At 44.1% G+C, this 25,330-nt stretch overlaps 2 protein-coding genes across 3 annotated transcripts in view; one reads left to right on the top strand and one right to left on the bottom strand.

Moving 5' to 3' along the window:
- The first annotated feature begins 802 nt into the window (after positions 1-802).
- On the top strand, positions 803-18,066 carry rab14l (RAB14, member RAS oncogene family, like). The gene is made up of 8 exons (XM_010877812.5): positions 803-1,115; positions 9,652-9,710; positions 10,473-10,526; positions 13,523-13,700; positions 14,523-14,589; positions 16,160-16,247; positions 16,503-16,533; positions 16,634-18,066. The coding sequence occupies exons 2-8, from the start codon at positions 9,659-9,661 to the stop codon at positions 16,809-16,811; spliced, it is 648 nt and encodes a 215-aa protein (XP_010876114.1). The 5' UTR covers positions 803-1,115; positions 9,652-9,658; the 3' UTR covers positions 16,812-18,066.
- A 1,938-nt stretch (positions 18,067-20,004) lies between these two features.
- The window catches only part of abl1 (c-abl oncogene 1, non-receptor tyrosine kinase), a 34,030-nt gene continuing 28,704 nt past the window's right edge, over positions 20,005-25,330 (bottom strand). For both annotated transcript variants that reach the window (XM_029125302.2, XM_029125303.2), the window contains exons 4-11: positions 24,203-24,475; positions 23,859-23,943; positions 23,605-23,782; positions 23,101-23,285; positions 22,821-22,973; positions 22,520-22,609; positions 22,193-22,318; positions 20,005-22,057 (exon numbers count right to left, since the gene is read on the bottom strand). In XM_029125302.2, coding sequence (XP_028981135.1) covers positions 20,436-22,057; positions 22,193-22,318; positions 22,520-22,609; positions 22,821-22,973; positions 23,101-23,285; positions 23,605-23,782; positions 23,859-23,943; positions 24,203-24,475 — 2,712 coding nt within the window. In that variant the 3' untranslated portion in view covers positions 20,005-20,435. The remainder of the gene's footprint in view (positions 22,058-22,192; positions 22,319-22,519; positions 22,610-22,820; positions 22,974-23,100; positions 23,286-23,604; positions 23,783-23,858; positions 23,944-24,202; positions 24,476-25,330) is intronic.

Genomic DNA, 25,330 nt, shown 5'->3' with positions numbered 1-25,330 from the left:
AAGCCATGAAATTACAAGTTTAAAAAAGTGGTTTTGATGTAATGAGCAATAATCCGCACATACATGATACAGTACACACTTTTTGGTGAAAATTTTAGCTCGACGGAGCCACTTTAAAAATCAATGACGAGAAATTGCGGTCTGCATCTTTAAGTCGTGTTTAGTCAACTGAGGACAGTAAGAAATTCCATTAAGTTTCTGGTTATTACTCCACAACATTATGTCCCAATGTAATACAAAAAGTGGAAATTGTGTCTTTAGAACCATACGAAAACAACTTTCAAGTGCAAGCAGAAAACCATTTCAAGTGCAAGCAGATGAAATGCTCTCCATGGACTGGGAGCAATATGAAACGATGGGGTTAACTGTCTTAAATTATCAGTTATTAAAATAATAATAATTATTATTATTATAAAAATGAACATAATAAGCAGACTCAAACTTGCAGCAGCATGCCTTGACAATTTCATTTCCAATGAGAGGAATCAAATAAACAATATACTGTCCTCCAAAATTAAGGCAACCTTGGTAAAAAATTTGCTACGATCGGATATGAAACAAATATTGTTGCTGATCAGCTTGATCTGACACAAAAACTTAGGGAATGTTAACATTAAACTGAAGTAAAGTTCCACGGAAAATATAAAGACATAAATGAATGAAAGATACTTTTGGTGATAGATAGCCAATATATGGTATTTGAGACCGAATTTGTCCAATTGTTTTGACTTAACGTTTTTCAACTAAAACGTTTGTTTTTTGGAATGAATACACCCATGTACTAGAGGCCTTTTGAAGCAGCACGTCATCAAGGGTGACCAAAGCATCTCTGCACCAACCACTACAGTCAATTTCAGCGCACACAAAACGGAATCGGTTAAATATAATTCTCCTTTCAGTTAATTTAATGCATAAGGGTTTTAACTGTATTCACTTTGTTGCGCATTTCAAGTCAGTGAAAACACCGCAAGTCGTATCATATGAGCGTTGCCCTTTGTCCCAGCCCATTGTATACAACAGAGGAAACCCTGTGCGGTGCAAGCAGCCATCTTGGATATAGGCAGTCAAGGCAGGTCCCTTCTGAAGAGCTCAAGACATAAAACAGACAATTCCAGGTAAGAACATATACGTGGTCGTATTGACATATAACACATTTATAAAACTGTAAACATGCTGTCTTACAAATTACTGTAAGCTAACACTTAACGTTAATGTTGCTCGCCTTTAACTAGATAGCTAGCTACTACTAGTGCTACGCTAAGGGACTAAGTTAGCTGTCAGTGTCAAGCCTATTACAGTAGTAGCGAGCCAGCAGTGGTAGTGTTGTAGCTGTAATATATTACTGCATCTTGCTACTACTGTATATTGTTAAACACATGCCGTGGTTTAGTAACATCGTGCTTTCACAAACAGAAACTCATTTGCTTAAGAAACACCGCAGTGATACTGTTTAGCCACGGCACTGTGGTTTTGTGTATACAGTCAGCACATTACAGAATACCAAACAACAGTGATGTAAAATATTTAGTTAGCTAATTATCTTTTTGGGGTAACAGGCTGTACTAGATTTTAACAGGCTTGCTTGCTGATACACGCCGTCTGTATATGTAGTAGTCAGAATGTACTGTACAGTATAGGTAAGGCAGCTACGTTACTGTAACGTAGTAGCTTAACTACATTGGATGGTATTTAACTTAGCAAGGTTATCGTACTGTCTGTAGTATCACTATCAGGCCGATTACTGTGGTTAACGTGACCTAACTAGCTGACCGTAACTATGTAGACTATAATTGAAATAGTTTGACCCCAATATTTCACACACAAGTCAGAATTTAGTTGCTTATTACGCCTCACTGTACTTGACTGCGTCGCACAAAACAATAGCTATTTTGCACAAAACAATTTGACACTTTAATTATGATTAGTTTGATAGACAACTAGAGTGTATTGTATCTATGCAGATTAATGTGTCATGTTTTTATCTTGTTGGTTATCTTGCTAGATACAGTGCTTTGGGTTCGTGAAGAAAGCTAACCAGCTAGCCGCGTCTAGGCCCGGTGTTTTGCCGGACATGACATAGATGTAGCCAGTTAGCTAAAGTTACAGTAACTGCTGTTACATTAACTAAAGCTACAAATCCATATATTTCTACACTTTACAATACACTTATTTTAGTTAGCCAAGTTTACGTCCCAACTGAAAACCAAGCATAGAGATGTAAACAAATTACGTTAGCTAATTTGTTAAAAGAGACCATCTTATGATGATGCCATCGTTTTTGTAGATAGCATCTCGTTAGCACCAGTTAGCCTGATGTCCTAGTTCGTCTGACTGGCTTTGTGATGACTATTTCGGAGTGTCACAAACTAAACAAACCGTTGTCCAGTGTCGTTCCGTTTGATCGCTAAATTTAGAAATAATCCCTAAACGAAAAACAGTTTTCCTCTTCACAAACATAGAAATTGCGTTGCAGATTACAGTTGTCAAAACACTTTGTAAATTATAGCCTGACAAGGCAATACTCTTGTCATTGAATGTATAATACAAATAAAAACCGTTAAGGTGCATTTTAGGGTTGTTTTGGGGAAGACATTTCCAGATTATCAAAACATTCCAAATCATTAGCATGTTCCCACCACCTCTTCTCTGGCTCACCTGTTAACCAATGAGTTATTGGCTTGTTGCTTGATGACGTTGTGTGAGCAAGTCAATCAATTGTGAAGTACAGCTTTAGATTACTATTAGATGGGATGAGACAGCGTGGCTGATCTGTCTCTTGCCCTACCCTCTTTCTTCCTCCCTAACTTGGTAAGAAATATTCTTATCTCTTCCTCTTTTGTTGACAATACCATCTATATATTTACATTTTTCTCATTTCCGCAATTTGTTGAATCCAATTGTAATTACTACCCTGTCTCATTGCCACCGTGATGAGAAGGCACCATAGATGGATGCTCACTCTACCAGGACCCAGCTGACAGTACTTTTGGCTGGTAGTACTTTGTTTTTACTCTAAGACGGTAACACGTTATCCTTGCATGGGTTTGCTTCAGGCTGTTTTTGTTGAAGCCATTGGACCAAGACATTGGAGATGTTCATCGTTGTGCTTGAATGCTAATAGTTGTTGCAGAAATTGAACCATTATAAAGCCTACTTTCTGCATCAGTGAAGAGATTGGAACAAAAACCAAAGAGCTCCACCTCTTTAAAAATTACAAGCTATTCAGTGGACTAAGTGTGCCCTTAATGTATATATTTGTAGAACCCAACAAAGTTGAATGAGATGCCACATTTTTCTATGAATAGGATTTATTCAAATTCAGTTGTTTTAACATGTTCTCTAGAAAATTCCTCAGGCTATGGTGTAATATAAGCAAGAGCAGAGACTAAAAACATGGATTGGCCATACAGTAAATGTACAACTCTTGGCAAAAGTGACATCTATCTTTTATTACCGACTGTTAATGTTCTCATTATTGTACTTTAGTGAACTCTTAATGCACCATTTTGCTTACTAGTGCACAACTAACATTTTGATAAACTTATAGTTGAACAAACCATTTAGTAGGCATTACTTTCAAAAGTGTTCTCTCATGAGTACTGTGATATATTTTATATTATCCTACTATAACATAAGCATTTAAATAATACAATACTTAATTATTCTTTGTTAGAAGTGTAGTTCTATGCAGGGCAACACATTAATGGCTTATGTTATCTGGCACACCTGTTAAAAAAGTAATAATGTTGCTAGCACAAGCAGGGATGAAGCGTGTATGACAATGTGATTATGTCACGCCGTCCCGCTTTGAAGACAGCACTGTGGACAGTTAACCTGCCTTAGAGCTGGTTAGTTCAGACTATACATTGTCATTGAAAAAAACTGGTTAAATGGTCAGTGCTTTTGTTGCACCAGTTATCTCCAGTTGTACTGAAACCTGTTTTGTTGTATAGGGCTCTGGTCTTCAATTAAAACAGGAAATACCTGTGGCAGGTGATAAGGATTGCCTTATCTATCATCTGATAGATTCTTGTCTCCTCTTTATGACAACCTCAGAGGCATTTATAAAAATTTTTTGCTTTGAAATCATGTTCAAAATTCATTGAATCCATCTTTTGCAGGTGTTTTGTTCAGTACATTTTTTTCCTTATGGTATTTTTGAATACAATGAGTCAGAGAAAACCAGCAGGGTCCATGTGTAACACTGATTATATTTGTTTAACAACAGGAAATGGATGTGGTAAACGTGGTGCCAGCGCTCTGTTTTATGAATCAGTGTGAGGGTATGAAGAAGTGCTGAGACTGCAGTCTGGTCACAAGCCACTCTCAGTGGCCCTCTCTTTTGATGGATAGCTCCCATTTTTCCCTTACAAGAAAGGTATTCTCCCCCCATAATCCCCCAAAGATCTAGTACACTGTGTGTGTATGTGTGTGTGTCAAATAGACCTATAGTGTTTGCCTTGTGGATCACCTCTCGCTCATGAGGTCTGGAGGCACCACATGACAGGGTCATGTGAGGGGAAGCAGGCAGTCAGGCTTTAAGACACCAGACAGTGACCAGGGTTACCAGCAGTGGTTTTACAAGCACCCAACTAAAGTTTCCTTAGAAAAGGAGTCAGGCCAGGTCATGACCTGTGTATCGAATCCCTCACCGGAGCTTATACCACATGCTAAGTACATTACCCACAATTTCCCCTACCTCAGCTCCTTGTTTACTCCACTACATCTCTACTTGGTCTGAACTTGTTTTCCAAGCAGATAGCACTACCACAGGGAGTGGTCTGCAGGGTTGTCTAGTGCCCGAGAGTCACTGACCAAACCCATTCAGAGAGGAAAAGGCTTATGTGCCTTGTTAGCCAAATATAAACCATCAGCTGATTAGCATTGGTGTTCATTTCTTTTGTAAATATTGCCACAAAAATACTGAACAGCTATTTTTCTCTGGTGATTTATGAGACAAAATTGTTTATTTGCTATCTTTACATTTTAATGAAATGATGACTTAATGATTTAATTTTTTCTTAATGTATTCAATCATTTGAATGCATGACAACTTTAACATTAAATGTAACAAATCGTTTAGGTGCTCATCTTCACAGTCCAGCTTGCCCTAGATGTCAGGGATGTCAGTGTTTTGGACAGACACATTTAAATTACTGTATATTCCAGAAGTCTGTGACCAGTCACAGTTGAGTTGATAAAAAATATTAATATGTTGTTGGATTAGTCTTTAACAACCATGAAGCCATGTCTTCACCAAGTTTTTGAATCTTACAACCGCCACTTTCAATTTAGGTAATAGCATACTGTACATAACCTGTTGGCTGGCTCCAATTTCTCAAACTTGTATGAGCTTAGTTCAGTTAGTTTAGGCAGGAGGAGAAAAATGATCAAATATGAAGCTGGGGATCCCTGGGGCAGAGAAGGAAAATAAAAGGTGTTATGTTACTGCCAAATGATTGAAAATAAAATGTGACTAAGAAAATAATTATTAAATTAGACCCATTTCATGATTTCTCATCTCCTGAAAGCAGACTAAAGCTGAGGAAAGATTCTGCCTTGAAATGTTCCCTTTGTCTAGTATGTCTGCCTCTGTACTGTGTCACAGAGCATCCCTAATTCACCCCTATAACTTAAATGTCTCTTTCTTTTTATGTATGTACTACCATCTCTCAGCCCACTCTAGCTGTAAAGGGCCGGAACATTTCTGAGTTATTTTACCTGGTAGTTAACTGCCTTCCCCTTACGTCCCAGTTCTGAGTTATCTGCTGATTAGAACGATACAGGACTCAGATAGTTTAGCCCCGGACGCTGTAGACAAGTGTTTTTGCATAAAGCGTGTTATGTATTTGACCTGATGAAATAGGATGTGAACTTCTAGTTGGTCCAACAGCTAGGAGGAGGACCTGCACTGAAGTAAGAGAGGGCGGGGATTGTTGTGTGTTGAAAGCAGCCTCAAGAGGAGAAGGGAAAACCTGGAGTGAACTATACAACTGACATTGTGTGCGTTTCCAAATATTGCTTTTCCATGCCGTATGAATATTGCGCATGTCAGTATTTAGATGTGAATTTGGTTAAATATGGTACTGTACGTAGTGCTGCCCTGTAATGTACTCTGTTGTATCAGTTTGTGGGTGAGGGTTCTGGTTACAGGATGAACACCATACTGTCAGCAATTAAAAATGCCTTTGTGTACAGCCCAAACCTAGAGGGAAACGTTTTCTGGTATTTGTTCAGTCAGATCCCATTGTTTCCCTTGTCTTTTGCTTAAACTGCGTCAGGTCTCAGATGCTACACTGTGAGACAGCATTATTTTGCAATGAGATCAGTTCTTGTTAGAATGCCGTCATCTTTTGCTGAATTGTTAATTCTGTGATGTGATTAAGTCACATCATGTTTTCATAAACAAGATTGACTTAAACTTCAGAACAGTTTTGTCAGTCAATGTTCTCGATCAAAGACCCCCTTTTTGAGGACAGCGTTCTTCAGATGTGCATGACTGTGCGTCTGTGCATTTCTTGTAGTCAACCATGTCTATTGAAGATATTCCCATTTGAGCATCAATGGATAATGTTTCAGAAAGGTGTTTGTGCCAGAAATAGCAAGTAGCTTCTAATGGTGATGCTCTGCTTGTGTAGGTATGTGTTTGAGCCTTTCCGTCTTTGTGTAGGTGTAGTACGTTATAATTCAAACCCATATCAAATTTGCTTAGGTGCTGCTTCGCAGTAAAACAGCGTCATGGTGGCCAGAGGTTCCTGTTGTGGCATACCAAAGATGCCTGGGGCGTAAAGAGGCCCAATCTGCCACGGCACTTCCCCTTCGGGCTGGATAGTTGGATGGGACTGTCTTGACACATAGCTCTCTAGCGACTGCTTGTGTGTAGGTCGGATGCCTGCGAATGTTTGTGTTAAGGTTGAAGTCCATTGTGTATGTGTAGTTGGGGAATGTGTGGCCTTGGTGTATGTGTACCAATTAAAGGTTTCCGGACTGAGTGAGTGTTGTGATAACTATCAGAATGGCTTGGCAAGATCTACTTTGAGGAAGTACAGTCATATGACAAACACAGTGTTTGGACAAATGGATGTTTGAGTTAATTCCATTATTTGAGCAAAACTATATTGGCCTATTTTATTTCAAACCTCAATGTACTGTTACATGTAAAGCCCTGTCTATGCTACCAAAATGTATCTACACAATACTTTGGGTTAGCCTATATAATTAATATGATTTATAGATATTTATTGATTGTTTCTTTTGTAACAAGTTTTTGTAGTGTAACTATATAGTGCTTTATTTTTGCGTGTATTCCTTCCAGTTTACCCCCTCTGTGTGCACATGTTATGGTGGGTTGAATAAACCCTGCTGGGGTGAGGCCTGATCATAGTCTTTCCACCAGGTTCATTCCAGTAATATCCCCTTTCTGTAGGAGAGTACGCCCGTAACCTTGACTAGTTCCCCCCAAGCTGAAAATATGTCATTGATGTAAGCATGGGTTAGAGGAAGTTTACCCCATCTTTATTGTAATGGTCATTTTCTTTCCAAACAATGAAGGTCAGTGAACAAGTTCACATGTTTGTCGGGATGTAAAGATAATTGGGACTTCGAAAGCAACGGTTGGCAGAGAGTTGACTTCCTCATACTTATTTTGACAGCAGTTGAGTTAGGCCCTTTAGGTTAATGTGATATAGATATTGTAGTTACAACTGTGTTGGCTTTGTACGTGGGTAGATGCATTACTATCAGATGGTTACAGATCCCAGTTTGTTTGAATCTTATCTATTGATTAGGGTTTTATTTCAATAGACACTTGGAACAGAGGTTTTATGTTGCTGCCTAAAACATCATATCCATATGAATAACATACAATATAGTTGCTAGCAAGATGGATGTGACTCAAGTCCTTTATTCTCACTGAAACCAATTCAAAGGTTTTGCCTGTAGACTTGTGATGTTTTGGCATGTGAGATTTGAAGTTTGCTTTATGGCAAGTGGCAACCTGGCAGCTGGTTATAACATTGAGCTGTTCTGTACAACATTGTTTTTATACTCCATGGTTTCATTTTCTTTGCCATCATTCTACTAATGATCGAGTGGCCAGAAATTGAACAGGGCTACGGACTTTACATTTTCAGATTTAGTAGAACACGACATTACCATTTTCGCCGTGTCAAAATGTCACAACGCTACTTTAGTATCAAGGACGATTGTTTACTTTGGTGCCACACTCAAGTAGGGTGCGAGCTAATCTAATTGCTAGATGGGTATGTTCACTATAATTCTGGTGGCTAGCTAACCACCTGAAATTAACGAAAATGTGATAAGGACGTCTTTCTTGAAGTGTACTTTTTAAGCTTGTTGAAAAAAGCCACTCGATGTCCAACAGCCATGGGTGCATCCACTCACATTGTGATGTATGTTCACTGAGCATCCCGTGGAGCGTGGTCTTGAAACCATTAAAAAAACCAGAAAAGGAACCAGGCAAGCCTAGTTCAGCTGGCCCGTAATTAAAAGGGGTTAAACGTTGTTGCCCTCTTTGGGTTTTAACCCGGGTCTCCCATGTGAGAGGCTGCGTATTTAACCACTACGTCGCGGTGCTATACATTCGCCCAGTCGCTAGACACCATCAAGCATTGTGTTAAACTGACTAAAGTTTCTTATTTAGTTTACATCATCTAGGAACTGTATGGTTTTTGCCAATTGTCAATTTTAACAGCTTATTAGCCAGTAACTGTCTGTCAAGAGAAAAGACGAGAGAATCGTGGAAACCCCTACTCTTTTACTGCCCAAGGGGTTTTGATCTAGCCTATATTACCACCAAAAGCATGCACAGATACGTACTTCGAAAAGAAATAGTTGCAATACTATATAACTGTAAACAGTTTTATTTTGGGCTTACTATAATTTAGCTGCTGAAGTTTGTATCCAGCGAAGTGTTTGTCTGTCCTGAACAATCCTAATGCATAATTTGTTTTGACTTGGAGGAGATTCGAACGTGGGACCTATAGTTTGCAGGTCCGCTTCTCTTAACCACTACGCTATTTAACAAGGGGTAGTCAGTCAGTCAGTCAGTCAGTCAGTCAGTCAGTCAGTCAGTCAGTCAGTCAGTCAGTCAGTCAGTCAGTCAGTCAGTCAGTCAGTCAGTCAGTCAGTCAGTCAGTCAGTCAGTCAGTCAGTCAGTCAGTCAGTCAGTCAGTCAGTCAGTCAGTCAGTCAGTCAGTCACTCACTCACTCACTCACTCACTCACTCACTCACTCACTCACTCACTCACTCACTCACTCACTCACTCACTCACTCACTCACTCACTCACTCACTCACTCACTCACTCACTCACTCACTCACTCACTCACTCACTCACTCACTCACTCACTCACTCACTCACTCACTCACTCACTCACTCACTCACTCACTCACTCACTCACTCACTCACTCACTCACTCACTCACTCACTCACTCACTCACTCACTGAATTGGTCAGGCTGTAAATGAGACTGTGAGACCAAATTGAATGTCTGTTTTCAACATGATGTCCAGATAAGTGATTCATAAACTTAGAGGCACAACCCTGATTCATCCAAAAGACAGGGAATTGACACTGATTCTGATTCTTTCAGTGACTGAATGATCTCTAACCTATTTCTCTTTCTTCTAGAGCCACGATGGCCACGGCACCGTACAACTATTCCTACATTTTCAAATACATCATTATAGGTAAGTTAGCTGTAAGCAAGGTGTGCTGACTGGTGGAATGGCCTGGATAAGTGTGTGTGCATGTGTGTGTTTGGACAGTGCTGTATGTGGGTCACCTAATGGGTGCAGTTAGAATACAGCTCATTGAAATGCTGCTGCTTGCTTTCTTAACACAAGGCTTCAAAGCAGCATCCATCATAAGAACCAAATCCCTGCCCGGGAGTTTTTACCTGTCAGTAAATGCCTTAAGCCATACCTGAGACCCTATCTCTGTGAATTCCTGATTAACTGATTTGCACTGAACCTGTCAAACCTAATATTTTAATGAATTAATTAAACTATTTGAAGCCAAGCAAAATTTCAGGAAAAATAAAATCAACATTTAGGATTGTTTTATAACCCGTATACCACAGGTATGACTCATCATGTTTTACTGCTCCATTTGCATTGATAATTGGTTCATTGGAGCAATAAGGATTCTCTGGGGGTTTGTGATATATTGCCATTATACCACGACAAAGCACTCTGCAATATGTTGTGCCTAAGGGGAGCTCTTAGCCGTGTTATATTAGCCATATTCTAGGTTCCCTTCTGCCTTACTGCTGACACTTATCTTCAGGATTCAGTGTTCAAACCACTACTGGTTTATAATACTCTGGGATTCTCTGAAATAAGTACCGTGGCAGCAAGATGTTTTTCCCCCCTCGCCACTGTATTTTAGGTTGATTTGAACATCCATCCTAACCCCTCTCTCTCTCTCTCTCTCTCCTACTTAATTCGTAGGGGATATGGGGGTAGGGAAGTCATGTTTGCTTCACCAGTTCACAGAGAAGAAATGTAAGTACATCCCTGGCTCTCAAACTAACTCCAGACTGACACAACCTTCTTTCCCACATTGTAAAAATGCAGTGTCTGACTACACGCATTGGAACGAATGCACAACTCTAAATCCTTCAAGATAGATCTTTATGGTCCCTGTAGCTATTAACGTAATTAGTATACATTTACCAACTTCATGAAGCAGTTGCCTGTCAGCTACCATTAATCAGTGACGGGGTGTTAGCCTGCTAGTCAGCAAGCTGTTACTTGTTACTGGGGTTGTTACAGTCTATAATTGTAATTACATTACAATCAAGACTAGGCAAGACCGGTTCATTGTGCATACACTAATAGTGAAAACAAACATGCCTGCATATTGAGAGACAACCGTGAAGCCTGTTGTCCAAATACTTTTGGTCCCCTTAAATGGGGGGGAGGGGAGGACTTTGTACAAAACGTTGTTTTTCAAAATAATTAATCCGATAAGGATGAAACTTAAAATAGCTTTACTTTTAGTTTATCATTGATAAAGCGTGTTGGCCATTAGCCAATCCTACATCCCAACCCAAGTTCTATGCCTTCTCTATTCTCTAAAACATGAAAGATGTTGAGTTTGTACTTACACTACCAAAGTATGTTCTGTGCACAATTAAATGACTTAAGCTGTGAAAGGGGTAATATTAAAAAGGTGAAGTTATTTTTTGCTGCTCTGAAACACTTTCTTTGTGAGTGAAACCTCAAAATGCTTTTAACTTAGTTCTTGTGAGTAGGGAGGCGCTTTGGGTGGGTGTAAATTGGAAGATGCACAGAGAAGCACAGGCGACAAGACCAGGAAGCGGCATGTAACTCAAGCAGGCATCACCTAATAAAGGCTTGGAAAACAGAAAAAAAGTGATTCATCCTGCACCAACATACAGTGAGATAAATGTGATGTAATACCCAGCCCTACCCCTACACATGCCATCCCCACTCAGCCCAGTCAAAGCTCTTCTCTCTCCTGGCACCCCAGTCCTACCTTTTCCTCAAACAGCCTGGGACAAAAACTACAACCCCGTTTCCAGAAATGTTGGGACACTGCTTAAAATGTTATTCAAAACAGAATGCAATGATGTGCAAATAATTTTAAACCTATATTCAATGGAAAATATTACAAAGACAACATATCAAATGTTGAAACTGAGACATTTTGTTTGTTGAAAAATAGTGTGGATGGGGAGGAGTTCACCACTATGAAAGACTGTGTGGGCAAATAGTGCAACAATTCAAGAATATCATTTCAAAGAGTTGTCATCTACGGTACATATATTATTAAAAGATTCAGAGAATCCGGAGAAATCTTTGTATGCAAGGTACAAGGCCAAAAAACTGTTTTGGATGTCCATGATCTTCAGGGCCTCAGGCAGCACTGCATTAAAAACAGACAGGATTCTGTAGTGGAAATCACTGCATGGGCTCAGGAACACTTCTGAAACCCACTGTCTCTGAACACAGTACGTCCCAGCATCCACAAATGAAAGATAAGTATGATATGTTGTCTTGGTACTATTTTCTGTTAAATAGAGGGATAAATGATTTGCACTGCATTTTGTCTTTATTTGCATTTTACGTAGCATTCCATTTTTAGGAAACAGGGTTGCACTAACAAAAAGACAACCTAAGTAAACAAGATGTTGCCATAACATTTTGTGTTAGAGGTTTGGCTGGACTGCGTACTTTGAAGATACGCATCACGTCCAATTACAGACAAACAATGAATGTCAAAGCAGAGTGAATCCATTGTGTCTAATCATTCTAAACCCATCGCTAGTACACAGAAGGTAAGACAGTCTCACTAGTATAGAGCAGACCATCCTTGATATTTGTCCTCCCAAACAATGAATCCCCAGAAGCATCTAGACATATTCACACCACTGAAGGCCAGCCACATACACCACAGTATATCCACGTAACTATAACAGTCCTAATAATCAACACGATACATCCTCATTTCCGTCTCTAATTCTGCATCAGCGTTTAAATATCAGGTGGATTGTGCGTAGAGCCCGTGACGCCAAAGGAAGTTCCTAGATAGAGAATTTCTAAAATGGTAACAATATGATGGGCTTAACACCCAGGCTTTTTAGTGGCAGGGATGGCAGTTTTAGGGACAGCGTGTGCGGATGCTCTGCATCTCATTCATCGGTGTAGCATCACATCCTGCATGGCTCATCCACAGTCCTGTAAGTGGCCCATAGACGTGGCTCTGAACAGGCAGCTGCTGTGTCAATGCTAAGCCCTGTCTGTGGTTAATATTGAAATGTGGGCGGTAAAACTCAACCGGCATGCTGATCTGCCAGTCTGAATCTGATACTCAAACCCACCTGCTCTGTTTGTTTGCTCAGAATAGTGACGGCGGCGTGTGTATACATGGATGTCCCTTTGTGTGGGATTTTGTAGGGATATGCATGTCTTATGCACTGCGTATTGCTGCCGTTTTTTACATATTCAGACCTGTGCCAATGGAAGGCTCCTCTGTGTTGTAGAAAGAGCAGGGGAAGGAGGTGTAGCTACAGAGCCATCAGATGAATCACTGTGGAGGCGATCGAGTAGTTAGGGAGTGGAGCCGGAGTGGAAGAGTGGAGGAAGTCATCTGATGGGATCATTTTCAGTATTTAGAAATAAAAAAAATCCATTGACTATGTTTACAAGGAAAACAAAATACATTTATTTTCCTCTATTGTGTGAGAATTGTTTGGGAGTGCAACCAAGTCACCAAATCATGTTCTGGTGCCACCAGCTGAAAGACTCACCAGTGGAAAGGGTTAGTTTGGTGCCCTGCCATATTCCATCCTCCTAGTTCAGTTACACGGTGTGGTTATGGACACATGGAAACCAGCTGATGTTTTTGACTTGGTCTGGAATGAAGCTTCTTGATAAGTGGCAGTGCACTGTTTGATTCAATACCAATCTGAGTGATTAAGAGAAATGTTCCCTCAGATTGGACACAGCTGTTCTAATGACCCGTTGTTCTCCAGTCATGGCAGACTGCCCCCACACGATCGGCGTGGAGTTTGGCACTCGGATAATCGAGGTGAGCGGCCAGAAGATCAAGCTGCAGATCTGGGACACGGCAGGCCAGGAGCGCTTCAGGGCCGTCACACGCAGCTACTACAGGGGAGCCGCGGGGGCACTGATGGTCTATGACATCACCAGGTACACACAAACACAGTCTGTCAAACTGGAACTGTACACGGGGGGGGGGGGTACAGTAGCTACAGTATTTCTGTCTAGAGAATGCCATAGGATTTGCTAAATAACCACTGTAACTTACAGCCTTTACATACATACATCCTTGGTGTTCCCACAAGGTAACACTTCCTCAAAATGAATGACCTTTCTATTCAAAATAGAGTGGTTTGTGAGACAACTGTGACGTCATTTATGCCAACATGTTTCTACTGGAGCCGTGACATCGGGCCTTAAAAGGGCAGTAGAAGGTGTTGTCACCTGATCACTCCGGTTATTTAGGGAACATTGTTTTAGTGAGAATGGGAAACTCTACTTTTTTTTCATTGACTATTAGTAATTTCATATAATTGAAACACAACTTTTATTGTGTTGTTAGTTTTATGTGCTTCAGTTAAGAAAATCTTGTGCTTCAGTATTTTAAAGAAAATACTGCTTAATCAAAACGGTCTAACTTGTAGCAGGGCTTCATACCCATTCATTTCCCAGTCTCTCAGTTGCTTCTGGTTGCTTTTTTGTGCTACAGCTTATCCCCTTTTCACAAATAACATTGATCGGTTTTATACCTGTTCCCTAGCAACCTTTTACTGCTGCATATTGACACCTCAACGTCAGACTGTAAGAACAGCTGTCAGAGCTGAAGACGAGTCAGTACACAAAATGTCAGTGCAGCTTCTTTGATCCCACTTAGGATGTGACACAATGTTTTGTCCCTGCATGTCGCCATAGAAACTAACTCCCTCTTGTGTGTGGTGTGGTTTATGTGTGTGGTGGGTGTGTGGTCCACAGGAGAAGCACATACAACCACCTCAGTAGCTGGCTGACTGATGCCAGAAACCTCACCAACCCCAATACTGTGAGTATGGTTTCACACTGCTACTCCCTGGCTGGATAACACAATCTGTCTAACAGTGTCTTTGTGTTTGTTTGTTTGTCTGTCTAATAGTGTGTACTGTAGGTCTGGCTGTTTCTGTCTGTCTAACACTGTGTGTGTGTCTGTCTGTCTAACACAGTGTGTCTGGCTGTTTCTGTCTGTCTAACACTGTGTGTGTCTGTCTGGCTGTCTAACACAGTGTGTCTGGCTGTTTCTGTCTGTCTAACACTGTGTGTGTCTGTCTGTCTGTCTAACACAGTGTGTCTGGCTGTTTCTGTCTGTCTAACACATTGTGTCTGGCTGTTTCTGTCTGTCTAACACAGTGTGTCTGGCTGTTTCTGTTTGTCTAGCACACTGCGTCTGTCTTGCTGTTCGACTGACAGTGTGGCTGGCTGGCGGTTTTTGCTGTTTGTCTGGCTGTCCGTCCGACACAGTGCATGCGTCTGTCCATCCAACACAGTGTATCCGTCCATCTGACAGACTGCTTTCATTCATTGAGCAGAATATGCTTTTAGGTTGTTGAAACAAAGGCAGCATCTTAAACTCACCAGACAGTTTACTTGCTTGTTCTCAGACAACTGAGTGTCACAGTGAAATTGCTTTGCCCTGGTGAATATAAGGCTGTACTTTCATATCTACATCTTACATAATCTCATGGAAATAGTGCATGTATTAAGGAATCTGTTTATCTCAGTGGTGAGTTTTAGGATGAATTTTTGCATAGGTCTATTTTCATTTTGATAGGGAGTTGTATGGACAGCTACCTATGTAGCTGTCCTGAAATGATAATGGAAATTATTTGATAAGATAATCAGTGTGTTTAGTGTTATTTAGAAAAATGTTTTGCTTATTCCTTACTGCTTTGCTTATTTTGTATCTAAAAGATGAGTACAAAAATATTCATTTTTATTTTGTTTGAGGGGGAAAATTAGCCTTATTTTATTTTTTTCCCACAGCGCACTGTGCTTTGTCTTACTGTTGTAGATCAGCCTGTGTGTGTCCTAGAGCAAAACCAAAACCACCTACTTCCAGACATTCTACTGAATACAGAACATATTTTAATTATTTTGTCAGCTCATAATTGATGAGGAATTCTGCACCCGATGAGGGAGATTTTGCACTGACTCCTTAGCTTAGCTTTAAGTGGACTGCATGGTTTGTGGGTTTACAGCAGAACACATTTCATCCATGTGTTCCAGAGAATCCTGTTTCAATTGGAGTTACTTATGAGTTAGGGTTAGGGTTGACCAGCACGTTCCCCCGGCTCTCCCCTTTTGATTGATTTATATCACGGTTCACTATTTACCAATGTCTTAGTGATGTCTGTGTAGTTAGGGCGCCCCACCTCCACAAAAAGATGAAATGAAGCATTCTGGTAATGCATTTACCCTTTGCCTTATATCACCTTGTTCTCAAGATTCTGTTAAACACAAACAACGGAATCAGGCCACACACAGTGACATGACCATATTCATTCACACCCACATTATACAGACGTACAGATTAATGTCTGGTACCTGGAGGACTGACTGAATCGTTGTATCCTCCCCAGGTCATCATCCTCATAGGAAACAAAGCAGACCTGGAAGCCCAGAGGGATGTCACATATGAGGAGGCCAAACAGTTTGCTGAGGAGAACGGTGAGCCTGAACACCCTCAGATGCAACACAGGTTGAGAGAAAGGGCCGACTGAGTGCGATGGAGGAGTCGCAACTGGTTTCTGACATTGGGGAAAGAGGTCAAAGTACAAGTCCTATTCATTCTGGAATCAAGGCAGCGGGCGACACCGGTGACACATTCATAAAGAGTGTGAGGGAGGGAGACGTATGAGTGAGAACTGTGTTTTTCCAGTGCTGTAGTCTGACTCTATCTTGGGTTCCATCCTTGTGTAACAGGTCTCTTATTCCTGGAAGCCAGTGCAAAAACGTAAGTAAACTGACCTCCGTCCAAAATGTCCTTGAAGGCTCTGATTTTTCTCTGTGACTTACTGAGTCTTTGTGGGTGACTGGCTGTGTCTTCTGTCCAGGGGTGAGAACGTGGAGGACGCCTTCCTGGAGGCGGCCAAGAAGATTTACCAGAACATCCAGGACGGCAGTCTGGACCTGAATGCTGCGGAGTCGGGCGTCCAGCACAAGCCCTCCGCTCCCCAGGGAGGCCGGCTAACCAGCGAACCACAGCCCCAGAGGGAAGGCTGTGGCTGCTAATAACCAACGCCTCTGTCCTCCTCCACCCCCAATTTCTGTCTCTCTGCCTCTCTCCCCATCCTCCCTCCATCAACCCTGCCCCAGCCCCCTCCACTAGGGCTGCATGAGTGTGGGGCATGGGTGGAGGGAGGGAACGAGAGATGGGCTGGCTGGACTGGGTCGTGTTATAGTGTCTACATCCTTCGGCCTCCTGTTTGTCTGTTTATTATTTTATTTTTTTCTCGTTTTCATTTCAGGCCTCCTCTTCCTCATTTTCACATTGTCTTCTTCTGACTCGTTCCCTCTCCTTCTCTTCATCTCTTCCTCCTCCTCCTGCACCATTTAGTCCAGCAAACTTTGGGATCACACACATTGACATATAAAGACATGGGCTACTGAAACATACGGCCGATGTTCGTAACAAAACCAGAATAAATGCTTTTTTAACGTTTCCTTTTTATAGCTTCTACTAAATAAACACCCGTCAAGTTTCATCCAAAGTCGATAACCCTCACTGAGGTTGCACTGTCGAGACCCCCACCCCACCGCTCCTGCATGGTTTCCTGATCTAGGACTATTTTAATTGAATTACATTTGTATGATCCTAGTTGTTCCTTGATGGTTTGAGCTCTTCCACTCGAGGAGGTTAGTGGAAACCCTAACGTCTGCTCTAGTTCCTGGTTCTTAACAGTGTCATGGCAGGTGTGTGGCTTGGTCCCGTGGCCTGCTCTATAACAGGTTTCCATGCTCTACCTAAAGCTTTCCCCCAGTCATATGGTAATGCTCTGATGGCTGGCAGAGGTCAAAGATGGTGTCATGTAGTTCACCTAAGGTTGGCAACACTAGTCAAGTAGAGAGAGACACTTTAAAGCCCCAGAGACCTCCCAGAAACCCCTCCCCCTTCTTGGCGCTTCCTTTCTAGGTGATGTCACAGGAAAGGCTCTGGGGGTTATCCTGTGTGTGTGTTTGTGTTTGTTTGTGTGTCTGTGTCTGAGGCAGGAATTGCTCAACTAAGTTAATGATTCATGAAAAAAATTAAACCCAGTATCCTTAATGGGAAGGATTCTTTCAGATCATTCACTGCACAAACCTCCCTTCTTTTCCTCTCACCAGCCCTGGACCATAGCAGTAATGTCTGTCCTTACAAGCATCTTTGTCTTTTGTTGCCTTATTGTTATGATTATTGTGAATATTATTACTGTTTAATCTTTGCTGCGCTTACTCCGCATACTGATGTTGGACTACATTCTTGTCAAATAAACAAAATGTTTTACAGTCTGGTTCTTTTTCTGTGGAGAACATGGGAACTGGTGTTACATGATGGTGTAGGTGAAAAGCTGTTTGGGAAAGACTGGTAGCAGTCCACATCTAGGATCTGTGTACCCTATTCTAGTCATTACATTAACTCCAGTCATTACATTATGAAATGAGGAATTCAACACAAGATCAACACTAAGGGTGGCGCAGACAGGTCTACTGTAGGGCTGGACAGGAACACCTAGCAGAATGCCCCACCTTAACTCACCCAAATGGAACCCATTTCTGTAACATATGAATTATTCCCCCAATTTGGCAGCTGTACATTGCTTATCTATTGGTAACCGCTAGTTGAAGGATGGGGAAATCCTGCTGGCTTTGTAGAGATATGTACAGTTGTGTTTGTGGGACGCTTGTTTTTCATGCTTGGGAATTCTGTAACATAGTTTGTGTGAATAAATGTGTATGGACAGGCTCAGCAGATACCTGGTGGCTTTCTCTCTTATTTGTTCACTCTGTTTAAAGGATCGGAAGGGTAGTTTTTTGAAAAGGAGAGGGGAACTGTCTTGCAAGCTCTGTCCATGAATCTCATGAACTTTCATTTGTATGAGAAGTGGAGAATGTCACTGTCTTAGTATTTGTTTTTTTATTCTCTAAATGTATTATCAACCATGTCATGGTTCCTCCAGAGGAAGGGGCCTGTGTTGTGGTCTTCATTTTGGGGAGGGGGGATCGGTTGGTTCAGCGGTGGGCCCTCCTGTGTCCTGCCGGTCTGCTATCGGAGTGACCACTTTTTGCTTTCTGTCCACAAGTTATAAAACGTACATATGTATACATTTTGAAGGAGCTATGCTAACATTTAAGTGCATTCTTGCGTGTATATGATTTAAAAATTATTTTTTTCGATTTTAATAATAATAAAATGCTCTAGACAGGAAAAATCTGCTTGTTATTGTCCTGTGTATTTTTGCATACTTTGTCAATACTGTGCATGTACAAGTAGCACAGCACCCTCTGTCCCACTGCTGGTTTGCCTCTGAAGCGGGTTGGTCTCTGCACTGCTGACATTGATGTAGGGGGTACTCGTCCTTCTGTTCAGATTACATTTAAATGATCCCAGGGCAGTGAAGGGGACATTGCCCTGCGTAGGATGTCATCTTTCATCTTTTCAGGGTGTCCTCACTCTCTGGCCATTTAAGATCCTGTGGCACGGACTGAAGGGGTGTTAAAATTGGTGTTCAGGCATTTCTAAACATGGACACTAATCACCAGCTTTAATGTGTCAAATGCCTGCAATCACATTTCTATCAGTATGTATAAGTTACTATGGATATGAGCATCAGCTACATGAACAAATGTAAAGAGCAGGGGCAACTGGTGGGTTTCAAGTAGCAAAATTGCTTTGTATTTTAATGCAACAGAAATTGCACTATGGTTACACAGAGGAACAAATAAAGAAAATGTATTTACAAAGAAGAGCAAAATTAGTGAAATATGTGACATGGCTCGGATAAAGTAGAAAATAGTGGCATGATTTTTATGGGGGGGGGGGTGGGAGTAGGTAAAACAATTTAAGTCAACATTAAACAGTACCATGTTGAAATAAAGACAGCTTGTAGGTCCTGAGGGCAGTTCAGTGCCCCCAAGACCATGTCCTTAGTGAAGACGGGTTGGACATCGCAGTCAGACGGCAAAGGTGTGGAACAGCACAAACTAACACTGAAAACAAATGTATCGTTTCAACAAGAGAAGTTGAAAAAACACTACAACTCCTAAGTCACCCCTTGACTACACAGTGGAATTCCATTGGTTTGAATCACTGAATTCTAGAGACAATGTGCACTTCAGACACTGTTTCTGACTCTAGTGCTAGAAGGCTTCCTCACACATGAGGCTTTAGGTTTGTGGCACATTGGTAACACTGCCAGAATGCAAAACCCTGGCAGTAAAGTGAAAAATGGAAATGCTTCTTTCTACAATACCATAATAAAAAGAAAAAACAGGATCCTTTCTAAAAGACAGGATCCTTTAGAAAATGATTGATGAAGAAGGCACGTGATGTAGAATAGGGCCATGGACTTTCCCGTTAAGGTAGGAACTAGCATTCATAGTAAAGGCTTTTAACAGACAATGTTCCTTTGATTCTTAGCAAAGTAACCAATGTTTAGTGTTCAAAGTGTCCTCTGACATCCTGTAAGGCTGCATAAAGTATACTTCTCAGAGGTGTTCATTATGCTCAAACTGTCCTGTAGCACATCTGCTTCCACCTCAATGTGAGTTCAGCATGACCACGACTGAGGAGACACAACCGTGGACCATTTCATGCAGTGAGAGGATGGGGTGAGGTTAATTAAGCTTCATTTCCCAGTCAGGGTGGCCTTTTCTCCGCTACCTCTGAACAATGTCACTGATCTCTTTGACGGACGAGAGCAGCTTGCTGAAGTCCTGTTGTGCTCCGCTGGCGCCCCCGGTGGCAGCCGGGCAGATCTGCAGCTCTCGCAAGCTGCTCTCCAGCTTGTTGATGGCTTCGCGGAAGGCGAACTTGTTCCTCATCTGCTGGATGGACTCCACGTAGCTCATGCAGTACTTGGACAGGTTCTTCCCCGCCTCCAGGACTGCGCTGTGGCTACCCGTCTGCTCCGAGTTGCGTCCAATGGCAGTGCGCAGCAGCTCCGTGCCCTCCAGGACCATGTCCCTAGTGATGGCGGAGTTGGGCTGGCGCTCCGGGGGCGCGCGTGTCTTCCTCAGGGAGCGGCGGGTGTTCATGAGGGGGATGAAGGCTGTGGGAGAGGACTGGTCTCCTGGGGAGGTGAGGGAAGAGAAGCCCAGGGGGCTGGATGTGGAGCCCGACATTGAGGAAGAGGAGGAGGAAGAGGAGGTGGAGGTCTTGGAAGGCTGCGGTTTAGAGGAGGTGCTGAGTTTCTTGAGACCCTCCAGGGGAGAGCGGGTTGGGTCACAGGGGCTGGATGGCTCTGAAGCCTTGGCTCTGTTGTCAGTGGGAGAGGCCAGCTCCTGAGTGGGGCTGCGTGAGACCTTGCCCGTCTTGGTGCTGGAGACGGGGGGAGGAGGGGGAGCCGGCTTGGGCTTCTGGAACTTGGCTCTCTCCCTGGCACTGGATTGGTCCGGGTTGTGTTTGTGTCGGCGGGCCCTGCACTCGTCCCCGGCTGCCCCCAGAGCAGGAAAAACATTTGGCTTCAGCAACTCGGCCTGCAGAGCGTTGGTTTTGGAGCTGTCTGGTCCCTGCCCCAGAGGCCTCCTCTCTGCCTCTTTAAACACCTCCGCATCCTTGAACACCTCATCTGACTGGTCCTCTGACTTCTTGGGCAGGCGGGGTGGGGGGGTGAGGGTCTCCATACGAGGGGTGCTGATCTCTGGCTTCTCATTGGCCCTCTTGCGGGGCAGGGCGGGCTTACCAAAGGTGCTAGAGTCAAAGTGGCCTTTGTGCAGGTCCCGGGGCAGCGTGACGGACTTCCACTCTGTGCGCTCCGAGCCCGGGGGCATGACGGAGGCCGACGAGGAACGCAGAAAGCGTTTGGAGTTGGACACTACGTCCTCCTCACTGGGCGGAGTGGTGGCCATCTTCCCTGCCACACTGGGCACCACTGGCGCCCCCTTCTTCCTGGCATGCTGAGAGGGGAACAGGAGGCCCGGGTAAGTGGGGGCCCCGTTGGTAATACCGGCTGCCCCGTTGTTGTTGGCGCCCGGAAACTTGCTGAGATCGTTGTGCGTTTCATTGAAGGCTGTGGGGCCGTTGTTGAAGTCGTTGTCTCTGTGGTCAGGCGCCAGGCCTCGTCTCTCCGGGAGCACGTCCGTCTCTCGGAAAGAGCTGCTGCGTTTGGGCGGCGTGGGCGCCAGCTTCTTCTTCTTCTTGATGAGGTTGAAGAGGCTGGTGCGAGACTTGTCCTTGTCTTTGGGCAGGAGGCGGTCGTCCTCGTTCAGGTTGTTGTCCAGGAAGGGGCGCTCCTTCCTGGGAAGCATGGGCGACACGGCCACCTCCGGTTCCACGGTGTCTGAGTGAACACAAACGAATGCCTCAGTTGTCTGAACAACACTCAACACACCAGAAATGATCACACAATCATTTGGGGGGGGGGGGGGGCGACACTTTGCGGGTGCAGTGCATTAGAGAGGTGGGGGAATCTGACCAGGGTTGTCTCCGTCTCGGTCCACAGCTCTCCGGAGGGTCCGGGTCTTGGTGGGTAACTGTGGAGCCTGCTGGGTGGGGCCCTGCAACCCCTTCCTCCCTTTCTTGCCCAGCTCCTTCTCCACCTCTGTCACACAACACACACGCACATCCTTCTAAACTACCCGAAACACTATCACCCAGATCCTGTCAGGGTTTTATAAAGCCCTTTTTTTCCACATCAGCTATTATCCCGAAGTGCTTACACCGGCACTCAGCCTGCAAACACACAGCGCAATAACAAGCCTTCTAGTTGTCTTTCAGCCAGAAAATGTCATTGTGTCCCCACCGTCGGAGATGCTGGATTCCTGGAACATGGTCTCAAATGCCTGGTGGGTCTCAGCAAATGACGGCCTCTCTGCGGGGTTCCACTTCCAGCCTGGGGAAAAGAACTACAATGGATGTTTGGCACCAATAAAAACAAGCCGTTCATGACATTGATTTCTTGTAATGGCACATTCAGGGGATTTTTTAAATTAAACGGGTGCTTTGTAACTGAGCACTGAATGATTTCATTCCACAGAAACGGGATCATTTCGGAACTGGCTTGCAAATGCAATTTAGCCATTCTAAGGTTTATGTCTACTCACAGGCCCTCATAAGCTGGTAGACCTTCTCTGGGCATCCCTCGGGCCGATCCATGCGGTAGTCCTTCTCCAGGAGCTCATACACCTGGGACAGGTCTATGCCCGGGTATGGAGACATGCCATAGGTGGCGATCTCCCATAGCAACACTCCGAATGCTGGACGTTTGGGATAAAGTAGAGAGATAAGTTAACTGGTCTACCAAAACATGACTACATACATGTTTCGCGCGTCGCTGAAAATACCAACAACGCACTTGTAGTCGGGTGCCGTGAACAAACTCACCCCAGACGTCTGACTTGATGGAAAACTTGTTGTAGGCCAGGCTTTCGGGGGCCGTCCACTTGATGGGGAACTTGGCTCCGGCGTGCGCCGTGTACGTGTCGCCCGTCATCAGCCTGCTCAGCCCGAAGTCTGCCACCTTCACCAGGTGGTTCTCCCCCACCAGGCAGTTACGGGCGGCCAGGTCCCTGGAGCACGCGGACACAGGAGGGGCGAGGTGTCAAAGGAAGCACTGTGTTGGTCTCTTGGAGGGCAATTCCCCTTCAAATATCTGTCTAAGTGTCGGCTGTTGCGTGTGCACTTAAGCTAGGAGCCGCGTCTCGACAAGCAGATTGGGAAATCAACTGGAGGACGCAAAACAATTTCACCTTCTAGGCCAACGTTAAACATGCTGGGGCAAAGATCTGCTCTCTGGGGAGGGGAGAACTAGTGATGAAAGAGACAGGGCAGGGAAAGCTGAGTGACTAAGGAGGGGAAAGAGAGGAGCAGCTCATGTCACGTGTTAACCTGTGGATGAAGTTCTTCCTCTCCAGGTACTCCATAGCGGAGGAGATTTGCGTGGCCATGTAGAGCAGCACCACGGCGTTGACCTCCTCCCTGTTACACTCCCTCAGGTAGTCCAGCAGGTTGCCGTGGGTCATGAACTCCGTGATGATGTAGAACGGGGGCTCCCTCGTGCACACGCCTGCCAGAGAGACAGTTGTTTACAGCAACGACAGCGTCTCGGACCCCGCTAAGACTTAGGTGGCTCAACCACTCACCCAGCAGCTGGACCAGGTTGGGGTGTTTGATCTCCTTCATGACAGCGGCCTCCTTCAGGAACTCCTCCACCTCCATGGTGTCCTCCTGGAGGGGTAAGGACAAGGGGTGGGGAGGTCAACGACACACATTCCAAAACAGGGTCACATCTAGGTGACACACAGCCACCCATACACGGCTTCTACAGACTTTACCACAGAAGGTCCTACCAGGGGTCCTCTGCTCTACCCTAATAGGCCACCAGGTGGGGGCCAACACAGGAACTCCTCTGTGTTCCCATCACATCTTCTGAAATCCATCCCAGCCCCTAATTCCCAAGCAACCCCCTCACACCTACTCCGTGTACCTTGAGTGTCTTGACGGCCACGGTGAGGTTGTACTTCTTCCAGACCCCCTCGTAGACCTCCCCGTACTGGCCCCCGCCCAGCTTGTGCTTCATGGTGATGTCGGTGCGCTCCATCTCCCACTTGTCGTAGTTGGGCGACACGCCGTAGATGGTGGGCTTGTTGCGTTTGGGCGCCGGGTAGTGGAGCGTGGTGATCAGGCCGTCGGCCACCGTGGAGTGGTGGTGCACCAGCTCGGCCAGCGTGTTGAAGCGACTCTCAGAAGACACGTAGAGCTGGAGGGAGACGTTACATAGGTCACTGAAGGTGTCGGATGAGTGAGCAGCGTATCTTTATGCTGCAGGAATGATTGAACATTTAGAAAAGAGGATTCGGGAACCAACTGAACTGGCAGTATAATGCGGGGGGAAAAACAGCACTCTGTAAGAAACGAGAAAAGCAAACTTCTTTCTCCTAAGGTATGGAAGACTAATGCTCCAACTTCACTCCTCAGATAGCCAAGGCCTGCCTCAGTAAAAACTGTCCCAGCAGGAGATCTTTTTCATTTATCTCAGCTAGTCAGAAAACCACTCACCGCCCATGGTATGTTGTGTGGGGATGTTGTAACCACAGAGGCATGGCTGAGCATGTCCCCCCCCTGGGGTTACTGTAGAGAAGGTCAAAGGCTTCAAGGCCCCCTGCATTACGGAGGACCAACCACACAGACACCACTGAATTATGGTCCAACCACACAGACACCGTGGTCATGCAGCTATAGACATGTCCCTGAGGATCTCCAGATGCCTCCTGACTCCCAGGTTGTATCACTGCCCGCTAGTGCTCCACAACGCCACCTGCCTTCCAGGACATTTACTCCACAAGGTGGCAAAGAAAAGCCACCAAGGTCATCACAGACCTCAGCTAGCCACAGACTCTTACCTCTGGTACAGACAAAAGCGGTTCAGGAGCCATACAGCCGGGACAGGACACCCACACACTTGCATTCACACACACACACTCACCTAGCACATAAGCGCACACACTCCATAGCTATACTGTCTCTCTCACTTAAATACATACACACACACACACATATTTATATTCAGCCAACCACATACACACATTGAGTCCATGCTGCAGTCTCCTGTTCA

Source organism: Esox lucius, chromosome 14 (assembly GCF_011004845.1).
Source record: "Esox lucius isolate fEsoLuc1 chromosome 14, fEsoLuc1.pri, whole genome shotgun sequence".
NCBI lineage: Eukaryota > Metazoa > Chordata > Actinopteri > Esociformes > Esocidae > Esox > Esox lucius.
The sequence above is the reverse complement of the archived record's forward strand: the minus strand, read 5'-3'. Positions and strand labels throughout refer to the sequence as shown.